Source organism: Lissotriton helveticus, chromosome 9 (genome assembly GCF_964261635.1).
Source record: "Lissotriton helveticus chromosome 9, aLisHel1.1, whole genome shotgun sequence".
Lineage (NCBI taxonomy): Eukaryota > Metazoa > Chordata > Amphibia > Caudata > Salamandridae > Lissotriton > Lissotriton helveticus.
The window spans coordinates 126,210,713-126,232,766 of NC_136070.1; the positions used below are offsets into that span (position 1 = coordinate 126,210,713).

A 22,054-nucleotide genomic window follows, 5' to 3' on the forward strand; every position below is an offset into this window, starting at 1 on the left:
ATAGAACAGAATATATCTATTTCATGTGTGACACCCATAACCTCATTCTATTGTTACTCATCACAGCCAGACCAGAACTTGTACTCTTAGACATTTTATGGAAAGCTTTCTTATCTTACTCCCAGTCTCCCATGTTTGCTGTCTTACCCTCATTTTCAACTAAAGTCAGACCATTATCCAGTTATCATTAATTTTACTGCAGCCCTGAGGTATTTAATAAATCTGTTATTGTCATCCTCTACTCAAGAATAAAAATATATTGGTCCTTCTATCAATCATCAAATGACTGTGAATGATAATGATCCTACTATGGCTGTTTCCCTTCTTTCTGATCCTTTAGAAGATCTGGGCCCTAAGGCTGTCCATGTCAATGCAGCTAGACACCCCCTCCACCAAATCCCTTTAGTCCTAACTATAAATGGCACATTTTAACATTTTCACCCCATTAAAAAGGAATTATGCTCAATGCATTTAAGCTAGGAGTTGAATTGTATCCCTCTTCTGAGCCATACCATCCCTCATATTGGCTCTAAAGGAGGTTGTGGTAGATTTGGGAGATGTACATGAGGTTGGTAATTGTATTTGTGTGATTATGCTTCTTCCATTATCATCCATCATTTTCTCCTGTCAGTTTTTCTCACTGTAAGACCACCTTGAGGTGCTTTGCTCAGGTAAATGTTATAGACCTCTTATTGGGTTAGTGTCTTCTAGATGGGGTATGTTTTTTCCTGCATGCAGTGAGCAAAGGGCTTCTGCTTCTCAGTCAACTCAGGTTCTGCCCTGCAAAGCACAGAACACACATTCTTTTTTTAACTCCTGTGGACCTGTAGGTTGTGGCTTTGGACTTATTTTCTAAAACTGATGGGGGAGGGTCCAAGAGCAGGTTTTACAATAAACTCACATCACAGCAGAGATGGTACTCTTTTCTGAAGGTTTGGCACTGTTGCATCCACCTGATGTCCCTTGTGTGTGTTAGCTAAGCTTCCAGTACCTTTTCTTGCACCACTATCCCATGCTATCCTTCTAAAATCCATACATTTTCCCTTCACTGTGCCCATTCTTACCAACTCTCTGCCTGCTTTTCAGTTTGTCACTTTTTGTCACTTCCTTTGGGATAGTACCTAATAAGAAATATTAGTGGTAACATGGTAACTCCACACTTAAGTTCATCAACATTTGTTTTGTATCTATGCTGCAGTGAGACTTATAAAGGCAGGGTGTACACTTGAAGGATGGGGTAACATTCTCCTGGTAGCCATTTGCAAGAATGTGCACCATTCACTAGTAGCTATAGCTACTCAGCCACAACACAAGGTGCAGTTCTCAAGCTGCTTGGCCTTCTTTGTGAACATTCTTAGCTGTTTAGTACAATGTCATGTGTTTCCCTGAAGTCCAGGTAGATCACCTCAATAGCTCCCTGTTGTGTCAGTCCAAGAGGTTAGGGTTTCATACCGAGGGAAGCACAAAAACGAAACAAGAATGTTTTAAAAGATGTTTTTGGAAATGAGAAGTGCCATGGGGTTTGGGAATTTCAGAGGTCATGGTCTAGACACGGGTGTGCCTACATGTTCTTGCAGCCCCCGATGTAGACGGAGAAGCAGCCGCGGATGGGGAGTCATCATCTGTAGTGTCCTCCGGGTCTTCTTTGTGGAGGCCTAGAGTGATGTGACTCTGCAAGGCTGCTGGTGTGAGCCACTCCTTAGGAAGGCAGCTCTGGAGGAAAGGAATGCAGGAGCTGAAGTAGGCCAAGCGGTTCACCCAGCGAGGGATCTCTTTGCCACACATAAGCTGAAAGGACAGAAGACAGGGTAGTTCATATACAGTATGGTGGTTCAAGTATGGCTATTTAACAATATAGTGCAAAGAATGATTCAGATGAAGACAATTATCTGCATTTTTCACAATTCTAGAAGAATACTTATATCAAGAAGAGAATTGTGAAGAGGAATAACTCTTTGGAATTCGTAAAACACTGTGAAAGGTGGAAAAATACATTTAGACTCCACTGCACCACCCAAAATACACTAATAAACTTCATTATATTAGGCAATTATATACAAGAGGACTAACCAGTGGTTTGGAGTTAAAGTCCCATTTTATGCATTGGTAACATAACGTTGTAAGCCCGCACCCACATATGGTGGCATATTTCATCATGGGGCTCTGTATCCAGCACTGAGAACCTGCAAAAATCACTAAAGGGGGTCAATCAATCAATCACTAATCTTTATTCGGGTTGACAGCTAAAACCATTAATATTAATTCACCATTCCTTAAATAAATCATAACTTTATGTGCAGAGTTACCCAATTCCATCCTGATGAAGGACTGTGACTACCTTTAGCAATTAGTAATCGCAGAAACATGTTGACTTAAAGGAAGAAGGGCCTGAAAGTGAATAATGAATATAGTTTAACCAAGTGGGATGGTGAAATATATTAAAAACTGTCAAGTCAGCCCTGACACATTTTTGATATTTTCTCAGCTTAATGGTCTGATTTTATCTTTGCCTGTGGGACAGCTTGCTCTTTTGGAATACGTGCATCGAGTAGTTAGATTAATTGTATGTTAATTTAAGTTATGTGAATATGCTGAAAATCTGGTGTGGAATGGACCAACAATGGTCATCATTGCGTCACCATCTGACATCAATCTTTACCTTCACTGCAATACGAGTCAGGGATTATTCTAGATACCCTATAGTAGATTTTACTGTAAGGATGGGGAAGCAGACAGAGAAGGTTGATTATGCTTCAAACACTTCAGCCATTATTAAACATGTTTCTAGCTCCTCACTAGCACAATACCACCAAGCTGCAGCCTTTGTAAGTCCCTCTAGATGATGGCTGGATCCAGGGCCGATTTCAGTATATCTACTGTATATTTAGGTAAGTTCCATTCATATTAAATGTATGCACATGTAGCTTATGTGGATCTCCTGAAAATCCAACATCGACCCTGCCCTTTTAGACCTACATTGAACTATGAGAAAAGTATTGCTCACAATTATTCTGCAATCTGCTGCCCAAAGTGCATAAGATCCGGAAGGCTGCTGACGCACAGGGGCATAAGGGCCGTTACACAAGTATTTCAATCCATACATCTCGTTATTGCCTGCCTTAGCAAAAGTCTGCGAGAAGATCGCTTTAAAGCAATTGAATAACTTCATTGAATCCTCTCAAGCATTGCATCCCGCTCAATCAGGGTTCCGGGCTGCCTACAGTACCGAAACGGCGCTGGTCGAAGTTTCGGAGGCTATTCGGGAGTGCCTGGACGGAGGCGGCAGAGCAGCTCTGATTTTATTGGATCTCTCTGCCGCCTTCGACACGGTGCCCCATACTTTACTCCTCACTAGACTAGCGGCCGTTGGTATCACAGGCTCTGCACTAGACTGGCTGACGTCCTTTTTGGATAATAGGACACAACAGGTCTGGATGCCTCCTTTCGCCTCCCTCCCTAAGAAACTCACTACAGGAGTCCCCCAGGGGTCTACGCTGAGCCCCCTGCTTTTTAATGTTTATCTAACCCCTCTGATTTATCTAGCAGAACAATTGGGGGCTAAAATTATGGCCTATGCCAATTTTGCCTCTCATCTGTCTTCCGCTGGCTAGCACTTGCTCAGCTCAAGTGTAATGAAGACAAGTCTGAGGTGATCTTCTATGGCACCTTTCCTGATAAATTCAGTGATCTCTTGTGACCTCGTGACCTGCCTTGTCCTAAATCCATCGGGGGCCCAGCCAAAAACCTTGGAGTCTGGTTTGGAAGCGACCTTAAGTTTGAAGACCATATTAAAAAACTTACGGGGGTCTGTAATGCCACTCTCAAGGCCCTCCATAGGTTTTTTCCCCTCCTTCCGAGGGAGGCTAAAGAGACAGTTCTGCGAGCCTTAATACTTTCCAGGCTCGACTATGCGAATGGACTGTTCTGTGGTCTTCCAGCTTTTTTGATCCAACGTCTTCAGGTCTTCCAAAATGCGGCCGCAAGGCTGCTGTTCAACCTCCCTATGAGATCTAGTGTCTGTTCCTGTCTCCACACCCTTCATTGGCTTCCGGTTGCCCACCGGATTACGTTTAAAATTCTTGTCCTTGCCTTTCGCGCGGCCCATTTGACCGGCCCCATCTACTTGAGGAAAAGGTTTGCTCTGTACATTCCCAATCGCTGCCTTCGTTCGGCCAATCAGTATCAACTGAGGGTTCCCAGATTTAAGCTCTCCCGATTAGGTGGCCAGTCCATTTCGGTCAAAGCCTCTAGGGTTTGGAATGCTCTCCCTTTTCATCTCAGAGCTGCTCCGACCATCACAGCCTTCAAGAAGGGGTTGAAAACCCACCTGTTTAACATCATTCTTTAATTCCCTAATCTCTTTTCTAATCTCGGAATCTGTTTTACCTCCGCGCCAGGATACTATTTTTAGTAATAGAGCGCGCTACAAAACCCTTTATATAATATATCATATCATATCATACACATGCATACTAGTAACTACACAGATTATACTGAGAACAGGGAAAACCCATGGCCCCTAAGAACTGAAGGCAGGCCAGGCACCATGAAGCTAGCCATGTTTGAAAGGGTTCTCTCTGCAGATTGTTGATGTTCTCATGGTGTTACCTGCAGCTCTCAGAAGGAAGAAGACTGCAAGAGAGTCCTGACCATGCTGACGAGGAGCAGAACTGTGTAGGTAACTGTTTCTACCTGGGACCAATTTCTTAAACTAAAAATAGGACAGTTTGTCGGGCTGGGTGAGACTGTCTCATGTTACATCAAGCACTGGCAAAACCAGTAACCCTGGCTTGCAGCGATGCAGAGTGACCAGTAAATACAATTACCTGCAAAATAGGAGGATCTGGAGATAGAAGAATGTGCTCTCCTAAGGTTTCGTAACTTTACACCCTATGCATAAAATAGACCAGTCAAATGTGTTCTCTCTCTTTGAAGTTTCAGCGTGTTACAACATAATAGTTTCTGAAACCCCGACAATAACTATTTATGAAACAGTAGCTTCCACCAGAATAGGTTTCTATGAAGGTGAATTGCTAATCATAAAGTTATGCTGGACACAAAGGTTCATGGATTAGTTATTTTCTCCAATCTTTTGCCCTCTGAGAATGAGAGGATCTTTTTAATTTGTCCCTCCAGCCAGCAGAATGATGTGCTAATTGGGGATAATGTGATAAAGGCAATGGCATAAGGAGGTCATATGATGAAGTAGAGATTCTAGTTTGACATGTAATATTGGGGCATCAGGACTGGTTCTTTTGGGAGAAGCATAGAGGCACTGTTTAATTTTTCTTGAAACCTAGGTAAAAAACCTATTGGAGCATTGCTTATGGTTTACAAGTCAAAATGCGCCTCTATTGCACCATATGGTGCGGAATTCAGGCTCTATGACGTTATTCAGAGAGTGAAGAACAGATTTCTGAGGAGAGCGTTTCAAGTCCACTAGAGCATATCTACACTCCTGTGCCACTCAGAATTAGGGCTGGAATATTATAAGGATCATATCAGGCTTCACCCTGTTCTTTTTTGTTTGTCCATTTGGACTAAAGGTCAAAGCTTTTTACATGGCTGTTATTGAAAGATTAGGCCAGGAAGATGGCCAGCCTATACTGAAAAGTCCAGCGGTAGCTTGAACATGCCAGAATTATTTGGTCGCCAATGACTTGGTTGCCTCTTGTAAGAATGTTTTGAAAGCAAAAATGTTTCTCATGCGCCAAACAAACCGAATCTCGTAAACTTCCTGTGAGAAACTATACTCCAATAATCACTAGTCCTTGGAATGAACCCTATCTTGTTTGGGTTCCTCATTGTCATCACAGGTATCTGTTGACATGATAGAGATTTTTACACTGTGTACTTTATGGTTGCTTTTCCTATGCCTGTTTTCCGTAATGCAAATTTAACAGTTGGTCCATGTGACTCCTTCTTTCCACAGTCCACGTTGCATTTTCTGCTATTTTGCACATTTTATGCGCATTTTAGATTCCATTTTTTTATCCACTTTTGAGGCTTGCTAACTTCAGGCAATGCAGGTAAGTTATGGTTTCTATCCAAAACTTTACCCTCAGTACACCTTTGATGGGCAGGTGTCAAGGACCTAGAGAGTGCTATCAGAATGAGGAATGATTTATGTGGATGATTACTTGTTCTTCTTGTCTCTTATTCAAATATTGATTGTTTACTTTTATCAGTTTAAGCCATGAGATGGAATCAATTGTGATGATAGAAATTATGATTTTATTTTTTTTACTTGCGGGTTGTAGCTTTTATAATTGATTTGAGAGAATCAAGTAATTTGTTATTATAATGTGCCCTAATGGCCAACATAAAAACTAAATGTGCTATAGTACCTTGCAATTTTATAAATATAATGCGATGAATCACTGCTTTTACATTGAATATAATCAGTCAGTGTCTCACTGGTGTGTGCTAAAAAAACACATTTCTGCCTTTTAGATGGAAGCAAAGAAGATCTGTCCCAAAATGACATAGCTCCTGACCCCCTTAAAAGTTCTTCTCCTCTAATACATCTCAGTGAGAGACTAAGAAGGATCTGTCTACAAGGTATAAACGTAAAGGTTGGATTACACAGCTCAAGTTGACTAACCTCCGCTACAGCATCGGAGAAGTGGTTGCAGTTCTTGTGCATGAGATGATAGGCATTGCCTTTGTACTCCTTTCCCAACTCTTCCATGATTTTATCAATATCTTCTTCAGTAAAATCTGTGGTCCCCAAGGCAATGGATTCCCTGTAAATTGAATAAAACATGAGACACAGTCGTAGTACACTTCCAATTTGACAAAGATAATCGCAGTATGGGCAACATCTCACCCAACTTTAATAATCTACCATACTAGTGTTTAAGGGACTATCCGGAGAAGAGGAAAAGCTCAGTTCTCTTTAGACAATCCTATACCATTAAGAATAAACATTCCACAAAAGTGGTTCTTAATCTAGGATCTGTGGACCCTTGGTGTTCCGCAACACCTACTCAGAAGGACTGTTAAAAAAATATATATATATATTAGCAGATTAATACAGTATAGCTATATAAAAACATAAATTTAACATTTTCAACTTTCTGTAAATGTGAAGGAATTTCAATGAAATCAATGGCTTGTCATTACAACCAACTCAGGCCAACTGTAAGCTTTGCCACACGGCAGCAATCAGGTAAACAGTCATAAAATTACAAATGTATACAAAATTACAGCTGGCAAAGCAAAAAGCTATCTCATCTAGGACAGCATAATAAGGATTGCCATAGTGCCTATTATCTATCCCAACAGTTTGCTCGGGTGAGTCACCAAGACCAAAACCTTGCTTACTTTGTTTCTTTGTGAGACTCCGTGTGACAAAATGCCTTCCTACAAGCTTTAGCACAGTGTAATAGCAATCCATCCTTACAAATCTAGCGATTTTAAAAAATGGTATTCAGAATATGTAGGTCAGGCCGACTGGCTCTGTCATGACATTTAATAACAAACAGATTCACCCTATGGAATCTGACGCAACTTTTCCCAATGAACTGATAAGGCCTATAGAATTTACAATTAGCTTTACACCTTAACAGCCAGGGGCCTATTCAAGTGCACACAAACAGGCAACAGTCATGCATGCAGCTATAAAATACAAATACATAGAAAATATAGTTGCCAGATGTAGGAACCCTAATACCGGTCGGTAACGGACGAAATTACCGAATTTCGGCCATTACTGACCGGTATTAGGCATTTGGGATGTAGGTGGCTACATTTCAGATTCGGTAATTTACCAAATCGGTATTTAAGAATTCGGTAAATTACCGAATTCTTAAATACCGATTCGGTAAATTACCGAATCTGAAATGTAGGAAGCATTTCACCTGTAAGGATTCGTTATTTACCACAAGCTACAAGTTGGTGGTAAATTACGAAAACCCTAAAAAAAGCAATTTTTTGCATTTAATAACAGTGCCATGTGGCAGACATACATGCCCTTAGGGCATGTATGTGTGCCACATGTGCACCCATGCACAATTCAGGGGTGTAACAAGGTGTCAAAGTGACACCCTGCCACTCTTGAATGTTTCCCCCCTTAAATACCGATTCGATAATTCCCATTCATTCCTATGGGCCTACAGGCCCATAGGAATGAATTGGAATTACCGAATTACCGAATCGGTATTTACTGATTCGGTAAATAGCGAATCGCACCGATTTGGTCATACTTACTGAGTAATTACCTACATAGCATTTACCGATTCTAAAATACCGAATCAGTAAAATTCGGTATTTTAGAATCGGTAAATATAGTTTACCTACATCTAGCCCCAAGTAGGATCTAACAAGAATCATCACTGGGAAAACACTCTGGGTTTTTCAGAGTAGTATTGTAATCTGTGAAATTATACATAAGAAGATATCTGGCTATTGCCTGTAACACAACATGATAACACCCAACAGCTAAGAGCCTACTGGCTTTGCCAAAACATTTCATAGTAAGCAAATCAAACCTATGGCATCGCACATAATGTTTTCCAGTGCATCAATGAGCCCTATCTATTGTCCCATAACCAACTCAGGGCTACTGTTTTAAGCATAAGCTTTTACACAAGGCAACTATCGGATACACTGTCATAATATTTGGGTACACAAAATTACAGAGAAAATACCATCTCTTCTTAGAGGGTTTAAAAATGATTCTTACAGATCAATTCCTCTATATACACAGTTTGCCACAGGGTAACCAAACCTGTTGTCTACTGTGGTAATCTGAGAGATTGTATGTAACAAAATACATATCTATATGCTTTAAAATATGGTAAAGGTAACAACAATCTATCCTTACATGTCTAATCACTTTAACACATACTTTTCACAATAAAAACATCAGGCCTACTGCATTTTCCCAAAAAGTTCAAATTAGGCCTATAGCCATGTTAATTGACTAGTCTCCATAACCAACTTGATTTTGCCATATTTAGCATAAGCTTTGCAACAATCCAAAAAGTGCAATACAAACACTCTTTTTAGTGGAAGCACACATATTAGAAATGGGAGTCTTTAGTTGGCAGAGGTAAGGTAACTGTGTCCAAATAGGGATCCTTGCTTCTTGTCAGGGTAAGGGGGATTCACACTTAGATAACCCCTGCTCACCCACTTGGTAGCTTGGCACGAGCAGACAGGCTTATCCCAAAGGCAATGTGTAAATTATTTGTATCAACACACACAATAACACAGTGAAAATCTCACAAAAGGACACCACACTAGCTTAGAAAAATAAAGTATCTTTATCTAAACTCAACGTGACCAAAACGACAAAAATCCAACATACACAATTAAAAATATGACTTTAGAAAGGTTTTAAGCAACTTGGACCATAGAAAACTATGGATGCGTGATTTTACAGAAAGTACCTGGAGATGTGTCAAAATTCACAAAGCCAAACAGCCGCTGAGTGAGGAAGCATTGAAAACGGTGATGCGTCAGTTCCTGAGACCTTAGAGAGGTAATCGACAGTTCTGCTGCACGCAGGAGAAGCGATGAATCGAATCCGGTCTGTACGGAGAAGTGATGCGTCGATTGTTCGAGACGATTCAGGTCAGCGGATGATGCGTCGGGAAAACTTGCCGCTCAGGTGCAATGCGTGGAAATCCAGGAGCATCGGCGATCAATGTGGCTGTGTCGAGCGGTGCTGCATCAGTTTTTCAATTTACAACAAGGGGTGGTGATGGACAGAGTCTCTGAATTAAGCAGAGTACTCTCACCCAGTCAAGAGATCAGGGCTAGATCCAACACCGTTTTTTAGCTCATTGCACCATCCCAGTTTCAGAACCTGGCTGTATGCAAATTAGTCTGTCCCTGGCCCAGTGCATCATGGGAACAGGGCAGACCAGACTACAAAAGCCAATTCTTACACTGGGAAGGAAACAAGCTTCCGGGGACCGGTTTCTGCCATTTCAGGCGTCTTCGGCCCGGCTTGCTTGAATCCTGATGGTGCAATGAGCAAGGGACTCACATCTGAGTATACCCTTCCACGCTTAGGGTGGACAAAATAATTTACAACAAGGGGTGGTGATGGACAGAGTCTCTGAATTAAGCAGAGTACTCTCACCCAGTCAAGAGATCAGGGCTAGATCCAACACCGTTTTTTAGCTCATTGCACCATCCCAGTTTCAGAACCTGGCTGTATGCAAATTAGTCTGTCCCTGGCCCAGTGCATCATGGGAACAGGGCAGACCAGACTACAAAAGCCAATTCTTACACTGGGAAGGAAACAAGCTTCCGGGGACCGGTTTCTGCCATTTCAGGCGTCTTCGGCCCGGCTTGCTTGAATCCTGATGGTGCAATGAGCAAGGGACTCACATCTGAGTATACCCTTCCACGCTTAGGGTGGACAAAATAATTTACAACAAGGGGTGGTGATGGACAGAGTCTCTGAATTAAGCAGAGTACTCTCACCCAGTCAAGAGATCAGGGCTAGATCCAACACCGTTTTTTAGCTCATTGCACCATCCCAGTTTCAGAACCTGGCTGTATGCAAATTAGTCTGTCCCTGGCCCAGTGCATCATGGGAACAGGGCAGACCAGACTACAAAAGCCAATTCTTACACTGGGAAGGAAACAAGCTTCCGGGGACCGGTTTCTGCCATTTCAGGCGTCTTCGGCCCGGCTTGCTTGAATCCTGATGGTGCAATGAGCAAGGGACTCACATCTGAGTATACCCTTCCACGCTTAGGGTGGACAAAATAATTTACAACAAGGGGTGGTGATGGACATCAGTTTTTCAGCCACGATCCCTAGATGCATCGATTCTTGCAACTGCGACAGGTGCTGCGACAGTTCGGCAGCAGCAATGCACAGAAATTCTTCTCGTACAGCGGTGCTGCATCGTGGACGATGTGTCGATTTCTTCTGTTCTTCAGGTTTCTTCCAGCCTAAAGTTCTGGTGTTTCAGGTGCAATACTTATACCCCAAAATGTATTTGTTCTCTTTGTGCAATGGTCTCTGAGTCCAGTCCAAACCAGTTCTGTCCTCGCTGGTGCAGTATGACCACAGGTGGTGGAGACAGCATTATTAAAGGGAGACAGGCCCTATTCAGGTGCAAAGAAATCTCCTCCCACTACTCGAAATTCAGCCAAGGTCTATTCAGCTCAGCTCTGAGTCATCCAGGAAGGGCCAGGCACACTTTAAACCCCCAGTGGCTGCCTACAGAGAATGCACATCCCGAGCCCCTGTCACTCCAAAACCAGACAGTCAATAGACAACCGGCAGAGGCACACAGAATGGTTAAACAAGAAAATGCCTACTTTCTAAAAGTGGCATTTTCAAACACACAATTTAAAAACCATCTTTACTAAAAGATGTGTTATTAAATTCTGAGTTCAGAGAGCCTAAACTCCACTTTTCCCTCTTATCCCTATGGGAAGGTATGCTTGTAAAATGTTACAAAGCATTCCCCATTCTATTCTATGGGGAAAGATAGCCTTTCAATAGTGAAAAACGAAATTGCAGTATTTCACTATCAGGACATGTCACACACACCAGTACATGTCCTACCTTTCACATACACTGCACCTTGCCCACGGAGGTACCTTGGGCCTACCATAGGGGTGCCTTACATGCAAGAAAAGGGAAGGTAAGGGCCTGGCAAGTGGGTGCACTTGCCAAGTCAACATGGCAGTTAACAAACTGCACGCAGACTCTGCAGTGGCAGGTCTAAGACATCTTTTCAGTGCTACTCCTGTGGATGGCACAATCAGTGCTGCAGGCCCACTAGTAGAATTTGATTTACAGGTCCTGGGCACACTCAGTGCACTTTACTAGGGACTTACCAGTAAATCAAGCATGCCAATCAGGGAGAACCAATCACAATAACAATTAACTTAGGAAGCACTTGCACTTTGGCACTGACCATCAGTGGCAAAGTGCCCAAAGCATCTAAACCAGCAAAAACGAAATCCAGCACAGCATCAAAAATACAGGAGATAGAGGCAAAAAGTCAGGGGAAACCACGCCAAGGATGCCAAGTCTAACAACACAACTTCGGCCAAATGAACTCTAATCAGGGAATCCAACATGGGGGTGGGCTTAAGCTCCCCTCTCAGTAGTTCTTGGAAAGCTCATAAAGTTGAACCAGAGATGCGCTATCAAGACAGAGCTATAAATGCAAGTAGATAATTGTAACTCAGTCGGCAGATGGCTGAAGGCTAATGCAGCTGGATAAACAATCAATATAAGCATGTTTTCTGTTGAAGCACACAACCTTTGTCCAATCAAAATATTTACTATTGTCAACCAACATGTGAGTGGAGGCAAATCATTTTCTGTAATAATCCTGGCTGCTAGATTTCAGGTATAACACAAAAGGTCTGTTAACAGCGGTGCTGTCAAGCCAGACCTAAAAAGGCCTCTCCAGCCCCCTGTGAGGTAAACATCAGCACTAGGGCAGACATTGATGAGAATAAAGAGCCCCACGCATGAAAAAAGGGGAGTTCTAAAAACAACCTGTTGTTTGTGAAAAGGTGAAAGTCAAATTGCATATGAATGGATTCACAACTGTGTGAGAATGGTGAACAGGATGATGAAAGGTGAAGGGAGACTTACTTGAACTTGAATGTCTCCCCGAGCTCAATAGCGCTCCCTGGCGTGATCTCAAAAATGCCACTGAAGGGGTACGGGTGCCCGCCATAGGCAAACTCTGCAAAGAGAAGAAGACAGGTCAGTAGGAGGAGGAACAAGTTACTTGTCTACAACAGGATCAGATTAACAAACAGCCCGAGTGGAGTCCTGGCCTTCTGATCAGAACTTGGCAATTGGGAAATATTCACATTTCCATCTGGCTACTTTAGGGGCTGAGCCAGTCCCATGTTTGGACTTTCCAATGAGTAACTGACTCTGCCCCAGCCTATCAGGGCCACTGGTGTGTTCCTAAATATGTAGCCACCTGAACTAAGAGAGCAGATTTCTTAGGTGGCCAATGTCAGTGCTTTATTTGAGACGGTGGTTTTGGGTGCTCGGCACCTGCACTTAATTGTCATCACCACACTTATGACAGCCTGCCACATGGTGGCACTGCTTATCTAATTTAGAGATGAGCAGAACAATGGTTGTCTATGAATACCATATACATTAAATACGACTAATACCTGCCTCCCAAGCCATTCCTTTAGCTTTGGGGACCTGGAATAATCTGAACTGTCGCACTTGCAGGCAAGAGAGATAGTTAGTAGTTGTTTTGGTACCGTCATAGCAGGGATGAGGGTAATGGGTGGTGCGAGCTGCAGTGGCCTCCTGGTTAGGGCCCTGGCACTTATTATTTTAAAAATTAAGCATTGGTGGCCATAAAGATGTAGCACGTGTCACTCTTTATGCAAGCACTAACACGTTGCAAGAACTTTAAACCCCACCTCTATCTAAATCCACTCCATAAGTCAATTAACATTTCTATATTTTGCTGTAGTGCACCTTTGGTGACAGCCATGATAAGACCCTTTTCTCCACCTCATGTTTACATCAGGCAATCATCTGCCCATTAAAATATCGACTTACAAACTCTTCGATTCCAAAGGAAATGGTAGACAAACTCCATTATGTTAGTGAGCTGCCCCTCATCTAAATGGGATCATTCCCCTACATCTTCGGCTGATACATGTAACACAATCTAACCTTTTTGAAGCAAAGAGAGTCAGGAAGCTATCTACTTCCTAGTATTATTCCAAAATGACAACAATTAAACCTAGTTGCAGGTGATTAGAATCCAAGTGGTGTAAATGTAAACACTAAAATGAGAAAGACAAACCAAAAATCCATCTACACAAAAATGCCAAATTTGAGTAGACACATTGGAGATTTGTTTCGCTCTCACGGTACAAACTTTTGTGAATACGGGATTTTTGCTTTCAGGACCGAACCTTCGAGAGAGAAAGTTAAAGCTTTCAAAAGCTTTTATCCAAAACTTAGTAGAAATATAATCATTTACACCTAACCCAACTGATGAAAATGTATCATGCAAAGTCAAGGAAAAGAATGATCAGATTACTTACCGGCAACCTTCATTACTCAGATTTTTCCTTCCTCATCCAATTACTTACTTGATGAGTGAATGTGCCCATCACTAATACTGATCATCACTTCCGAAAGCTGTTTTCTGTTTCTATCCCTAGCATAGGGATCCACCCATAAATCCCCACCCTCTTCCTAGTACTTCCTGTTTTCCACCAACCCTTTAGCAAAGAGGCTGCTGAAGGAAAGTATGTACTGGGAGGGGGGAAGAAGAATTGGAGTAATGAAAACTACCATTAAGTAAACAGCGCATTACCTCCTCATCTTCTTCCTCATCCGATTCCTTACTTGATGAGGAATACCCAAGCTACACACTCCTTCATCAGCTATAGGAATTCACCAAGAAAAGCTAACTTGGTAATTTTTGGAGCCCGGCTTCTGATGTACCTAATTTATATACCTGTGTTGGGTGCAATCAATGAAACTAACGGAGACCATTGCTCTACAGGAATTAGGCTCTAGTGTTTCCATGATCTCCTTATCAGAATCCTGGAAGAATGAGGACATAACTGATCAAGATTATCTTGCCAGAGTAGAGGATAGTTCTTTCTCTATCCCTTTTCTGGTTCTCTGTGTTTTTAAGCAGGTAACAAAACACCCTACACACTGCCACTGTCTTAAAATGGATGTAAATAGTCCATATGACAACCAAGAAAAGAAGTAAAGAAGAAAAATAAGTTGTCACTGGATTTGAAGTGAAGGAAAGAAAGGGAGCTTAGTCTCCTAAAACCTATGGGAACTTCCATTAAGAAGAATGTTAGGAGCAAGAGATTGGACTACACGATCTACCAAGACCGTAAGGTAAGGGTGCAGTGGTGACTGGTAGGGAACAGTGATGGCTAGTAAGGGGTTAGAAAAAATAAAAAATAAAATTTACCTGCTGGTCGCCAGTTTCCAGCTTGTTATTGTTATTGTTATTGTTAATTTGGATTTGTAACGTGCCCAATCACCTGCAGGTCTCTAAGCTGCAACCTCTCCTCCGACACAGGAACCAGGAAGTACACAAACTACCCTATCTAATCACAACGCTACGTTACAGCAGCATTGTGATTGCTCTGAGTGCAGTGGTTCGTCGCTCAGAGAGGAACTGGGAGGCTCTGCATGTTCTCCACCCAGGCTGTATAATACAACCGGTGGAGAACATGCAAAGTGTGCATGGCGGTCTGGCCGGCCCAAGACGGCCGGCCAAACCATCAAGTGCACTTAAGGTGCAGCAACCACTCCTCCTCCCTCTGGGTCATGGGAGCCCAGCCCCACCCCGCCCTAACCTAACCCAGCTGCAACTGCAAGCGGCAATACTAAAAATAAAACAATAACATTCTGTTATTATCATTTTATTTTTCTTCTGCACTGCCCTTAAAGCAGTGGGGCGAAGCTCCTCCCCCTTAGTGGAAGTGCCGCTGCTGTAAGGGCGAGGACAAGTTAGAGTACCTAATTCACCTATTCGTCCATCAAATGTAATGGAATCTAGGAAAAAGGTCCTGAGGATAGAAAAAACTTTTCAGATGATGACTCCAAGGTTAAAATATTGAGTTTTGAAGACAAAACAGGACAGAGGGAAGAGCCTACTCCAAAAAAGGGATTTCGACTGCTAGACATGACAAGCTCAAAGCATCTAAACACAGTAGATATTGAAGGTTCAGCAGAGTACCACCCATTTCAAGGAGATTTGAATGCTACTATTCTGGAGCTCTGTAAACTGAGGGTGTCTTCTGTAAGATTTGAAGCATGAACTAGGGAGACAAGACGTTTCTCTGCAAAGAGAATCAAAAAGAAGCTTAGTGATAGCTATAGGCACCACTATTGTATTCCCTTCTGGGATTTTGCAAAGAATAGGAAACAGAAACAGTAATAAATGGAACGTTCCAATCTTGGAAGAAGAATTCAACTGGAGCCCCAGCACCTCTTAGAAATGAAGGAGATCCCCTGGAAACTCCCCACAGCCCACACTCAGGGAGCGGCGAGAGCATAAAAAAAACAGAACAAGCAGTACAATGATGAGGGAGGGGATTTATCAGTGGATCCCTATGCTATGGATAGAATCAAGAAACAGTTTTAAGAAGTGGTGAGCAGTATTAGTGAAAGGGAACATTCACTTATCAAGTAAGGAATGGGACGAGGAAGGTATGAGAAAATAACGAGGAATTGATTTGGAAAGGTACAATGAAGTCCATGCCTCCTTTTTAATTTAAGAACGTGGAAATTTCATCTTGATTAGTATCCCTGTCAGAAATATCTACCAGGTCCTGTTGCTAAGACCTTATCTTCAGCTACTGCACCACATCTATCCTGGCTGGTCAGTTACTCATTGTCAACCAGAACTTCACAATCTGACTTTAAGAAATCAGTACTGACCTCATTGATAAATAAATCCTCTCTTAACTCAAGCAGTCTAGAGATTCTTCATCTATTGCTGTACTCCTCTGTTTAGTTAACTCTGGGAGCAAAGAGTGGAATCCAGAAACAAGACATACTGAATTGTCGTGTAGTTCCTACAAATCTTTATAGGATCTGCACGTTTAGACAACATAAACTAAGGGATTGGTGTCCAGATTGTTTACAGACACCCCCAAAGGATATGTTAGTCTGTTAATCCTACTAGCTCACATTGCCACTACGAGCCCCTTTTACCAAGGAGAGAATAGCTTCTGGCAACTATCGAACATGAGAACCCTGACCCCTCAGGGATCGTGGAAACAGTGCAGTACTTTATGCTGAGTCACTCATGCTCACTTTGTCTCAGAGAGATACACAGAATAAACGGTGGAAACATTTTCAATAAGCATTTTTTGAACCTGCCTCATTCTAGTGCCAAATACATGTCCTGCAAGAACCATGAAACAGAAACAGATATATACAGTTTTAAGCACCAGCAGAGTAAAGTAAAGGTAGAAGTCTACAATAGTGCTAAAACAATGAATATATGCAGGCATATAGATACATGACAGTAATAATGCGTTATCCTACAATGCAAACCCTAACAAGATGTATTTAAGTGTACCTAGCATGTATGCAGGTGTAAAGCCAAGAATAACCTTAGGATAAAGCCAACCTCATTACCTGATGTGGGAGAGCGAAAGACCCTGTTTTGGTCTTAAGAAGGACACCCGGTGAGGGATGTCGGACAACTGCGTGCTGGAGTGTCTGCCCGCAGGAACTTCAGTGTCTCTCGTTAGCGTGTCATCATGGAAGTCTATTTCTCCTCTAGTTTGCCTAGTGAAGATTCAGTGCTATATACCCCTCGGTGGGTTCTATCTACAAGTGTACTGTGGGCATGTTGGGCAAGGATAATGATAGAGGTGACCCATATACAGAGTTATGCAGTGATACTGAGAATCCTCATGCATAATACATGAGGCTAGTTTGGGGAGAAAGCAACACGACAGCCATGTAGCACCTAACTAGGTAAAATCTCAGCGCCAGACCCGTTATGTACAACAATGGTAGGACAGATGTAGGTAAAAGGTTGTGTTATTACCTAGGCCTATATTGCAGCACATTGGAGTTCATAACAGGATAACTATCAGCTATTGAAGCAATACCAATCTAGACTTAAGCTAAATTATGTGGCGATGACTGTTCTGGTGCAAAAACCTCAGTTGATGGACAGAATGAAGAAAAATGTCATACATTCACCCAAGTACAGGAATCTGGTCCTAAATCCATAATTTATTTGCTCACAATGCCATTCCAGTTTGAACCTAGCAATATGCAAATCAGTCTTGACCCTGTGCTTCATGGGAACAGTCCAGCCCGAACTGCCAAGCCTGGTCCTCCGTGGACTGGAAAAAAGCATCCTAGCACCTGTTTCAGGGTGTCACCCCTCTTCAGCCAGGATAGCTTGATTCCAGTGGCATGGGGAGCAAGGGATCCATGTCGGGGCATACCCGTCCCACTCGGGGTGACAAATGCAAAAACAACAGTTGATGGACAGAATGCAGAACAATGTCATACATTCACCCCAGTATAGAGATCTGGGCCTAAATCCACAGTTTTTTTGCTCACCATGCCATTCTAGTTTGAACCCATCCATACGTAAATCAGTCTTGACCCTGTGCCTCATAGGAACAGTCCAGCCCGAACTGCTAAGCCAGGTCCTCCCTGGACTGGAAAAAAGCATCCAAAGAAGACCGGTTTCAGGGTTTCACCCCTCTTCAGCAAGGATAGCTTGATTCCAGTGGCATGGAGAGCAAGGGAACCATGTCTGGTCAAACCCATCCCACTCAGGGTGACAAATGCAAAAACAACAGTTAATGGACAGATGTAGAACAATGTCATACATTCACCCCAGTATAGAGATCTGGGCCTAAATCCATAGTTTTTTTGCTCACCATGCCATTTCAGTTTGAACCCAGCCATATGCAAATCAGTCTTGACCCTGTGCCTCATGGGAAAAGTCCAACGCGAACTGCCAAGCTAGGTCCTCCCTGGACTGGAAACAAGCATCCTAGGACCGGTTTCAGGGTTTCACCCCTCTTCAGCCAGAATAGCTTGATTTCAGTGGCATGGACAAGGGACCCACATCTGGGCATACCCGTCGCACTCGCCATGACAAATGAAAAAACAACAGTTGATGGACAGAATGCAGAACAATGTCATACATTCACTCCAGTACAGAGATCTGGGCCTAAATCCATCGTTTTTTTGCTCACCATGCCATTCCAGTTTGAACCCAGCCATATGCAAATCAGTCTTGACCCTGTACCTCATGGGAACAGTCCAGCCCGAACTGCCAAGCCAGGTACTCCCTGGACTAGAAACGAGCATCCTGGGACCGGTTTCGGGGTTTCACCCCTCTTCAGCCAGAATAGCTCGATTCCAGTGGCAAGGAGAGCAAGGGACCCACGTCTGGGCATACCCATCTCACTCAGCGTGACAAATGCAAAAACAACAGTTGATGGACAGAATGCAGAACAATGTCTTACATTCACCCCAGTACAGAGATCTGGGCCTAAATCCATCATTTTTTTGCGCCTCATGGGAACAGTCCAGCCCGAACTGCTAAGCCAGGTCCTCCCTGGACTGGAAACAGGCATCCTCGGCGTGACAAATGCAAAAAGAACAGTTGATGGACAGAATGCAGAACAATGTCATACATTCACCCCAGTACAGTTTTCTTTTATTCTGCATTCTGTCCATCAATTGTGTGTCTTTTGCTTTCTCGCCCCATGACTGTTGTGGTGGCACATTTCATGATGCGTTTGGTGTGGTTAAGGGTGACTTCTCATTGCTCACCTTGCTGAACATGACATTCAACACAATGCACTTTGGCCTGTTGCTTTCTAGGATCAATTGCTTTGCTGGAGACAGCAATCCTAGGATGTGCACCTTTCCTACGCGGCCACACTCAAAGGGGTGTGGTGGGCAATTTAGTTTCTTCTGAAATTTGAAGGGTACTTGCAGAGCTTCTTAAGGGTCCCCGCTTTCCCCACTTCTGTTGAAATATCCACTTTTTTTAATCCAATCGAGGGGCAGTTTTACCATTATTATGAATATGATATGCAGATTTACCTATGTGGCAGACGCACAGGGGACAAATTGGAGACCCTGAAGAAGGTTACATTTTAAAAAATATTTTGAGGAAAAACAAAAATGCTCCTGCCAGGGTCATGCCTGAAGCTAGGGCTAAACAGAGATCTAACTGAGGTCCAGGTTATTCTACCTTCCAGTCTGCTCTATGAAGTCAACTAGAACACTTGGAATAAGCTGAGAATGTAATTTGCGATTTTTTACCTATATAATGCCTGCAGTCAACTTTTCATGCATTTCACAGGTGCGCTTCCTATTGTTCAAGATTCATCAATAATCTATGGTCGAATAGTTAGTTATTGGACTTGGCCCTCTCTGCAGGGTCATCCTAAAACGTATTGCCATCATCATCACTACAAAATTTCTGAATTTGTTTCCATTGGCTTTAGATTTCTGTGTACTTGCCCACTGCTAACCAGTTAAGTGCTTGTGCTCACTCCCCAAAATATGTTAAAGTTGGCTTACACCTGATTAGCATATTTAATTTACTTATAATCCCATTATTAAATGGTATACCGTATACCCAGGGCCTGAGAGTTAAATGCTACTAGTGGGCCTGCAGCACTTATTTTGCCACCCACTTAGGTAGCCCCGTAAAACTTGTACCAGGCCTGCCATTGAAGCCTGTAGTCAGTTTTAAACTGCCAATTCAAATTGACAATATAACAATTTGCCAAGCCTTACACTATTCTTTTATTGCATATAAGTCACCCCTACTGTAGGCCCTAGGTATCCCATAGGGCAGGGTGCATTGCAATTAAAAGGTTGGATATGGACTTTTAAGTTTGACATGCCCTGTTAGTGAAAAACTCCAAAATTCGTTTTTCACTACTGAGAAGTCTCTTTCCCATAGAATAAGATTGGATTGCCTTTTTACATTTAATACGTGCTAACTTTGAATGGGAACAAGTTAAGACTTCATGTTTGGTGTCTCAGAAATTGTCATTTAAAATCCTCTTTAAATTGTAAAGTTGACACTTTTAGAAAGTTGGAATGTTCCTGCCCTAACTACTGCAGCCTGTTCCTTGGCCACATGACTGGGTGTATTTGACAGTTGGACTTTGTTTGTTCTTCACAGACAGCTATACAATCGAAGGATTAGATGTGCATGGATGGGCCATCACTGGCAGGGTGGGTTGCAGAGCTGAGCACAGCCCAACTTGCAACTGAATACGCTGTGCCCTGCCTTCACACAAAGGACTTGTCACCACTACCTTGTTCATTGAGCCAGGATGGAGCCAGGGCAGGGGAGGCAGGGAACACCAAGCACTTTAAAGGGAATACACCTTCCCCCAATGGCCTCCCAGGGTCCTCATTGCCCCACTTCCCATTAAGGGCATCCTACATACCACAACCAGTCTCACCCAAGACTTAAAGAATGTTGATCAAATCTCCCCATCCTCTACTTGCCAACATGCACTATCATCAAAACCAGTTGCAGATAAGCTCACCATCTCTGGAGGGTCTTGATACACCCACAGCCAGGATACTACCAGACTACAGACTAAGAAGTGTAAAAAGAAAAAAACAAGGTAGCAGACTTTTCCATCTTTGCACCGAGAATGTGGAACAGCATCCCAAGATCCATCAGGACTGACCCAACATGGCTCCAATTTAGGAAAAAGTTGAAGACACCTCTTTAAAGAACACTCCATCACAATGCAGTAACAGTACACTTTTGCTTCCACAATCCAGCATCCTTTCTTGTCACCCATTGACTGTATGCTTGACTTTTACCCTGTACAGCACTCTGCTGCCTCTTATCTAGGTTTGTGCCACACCACATCACAAACGCACTTACATGTATACAGACATACTATTGTGCATCTATTTATCTGTTCAACAAGCCCTTCATCTCTCCTTCTGTCAGTTCATGCTTCCATCTGTCAGCATAAGCCTGTATGGTTGTTGTCTGTGATTGGATTAAGTATGTATATGTTAGACAATCTTATGTTTACTTGTACAAATCACCCGTAAGAGCATCCAGCCGCTGAATAGCAGGGGCTGGGACAGCCTAGCCTGGGGCCTAAAGAAAGAGACTGTTTTTCAGTTTCTTATGAAAGACAAGGACTAATTCAAGAACCGCTCTGATGTGGAGAGGGACTTCGCTCCTATCTTTGGGAGGCAAGAACATTAACCCAGCAGCTCTGGCTCTGCCGATGAGGGCATGTGGGCTTTAAAGGTGTGTGCCTGGGTGCCTCTGTGTACATAAGTGTACTAATATCTGATTCTCTGAGTATATGGATGCTTGAATGTCTATTGTCAGCTTGTGTTCATGAATGCCTCTGTTATGTTATGTATGTTAATAATGATTTATTAAGCGCACTAACACCGATTGGTTTCCTGGCGCTGTCGAAAAACAGAGGACGTGACCAGAGATTTTTGCACGTGCAGGATTATTGATATGCTTGTTTAAAAAGCCAGGTCTTTAGTGCTTTCCTAAATGACATGAGGTCCGGACAGATCCGGATCTCAAGGGGAA

General features: G+C 42.8%; 1 protein-coding gene across 1 annotated transcript in view; it reads right to left on the minus strand.

The window, feature by feature from the left end:
• Nucleotides 1-411: 411 nt before the first annotated feature.
• The window catches only part of LOC144782652 (deubiquitinase DESI2-like), a 398,870-nt gene continuing 377,227 nt past the window's right edge, over nucleotides 412-22,054 (minus strand). Inside the window, exons 3-5 of the mRNA XM_078662008.1 lie at nucleotides 12,586-12,679; nucleotides 6,605-6,746; nucleotides 412-1,788 (exon numbers count right to left, since the gene is read on the minus strand). Of these exons, the coding sequence (XP_078518134.1) occupies nucleotides 1,546-1,788; nucleotides 6,605-6,746; nucleotides 12,586-12,679 (479 nt within the window). The 3' untranslated portion in view covers nucleotides 412-1,545. The remainder of the gene's footprint in view (nucleotides 1,789-6,604; nucleotides 6,747-12,585; nucleotides 12,680-22,054) is intronic.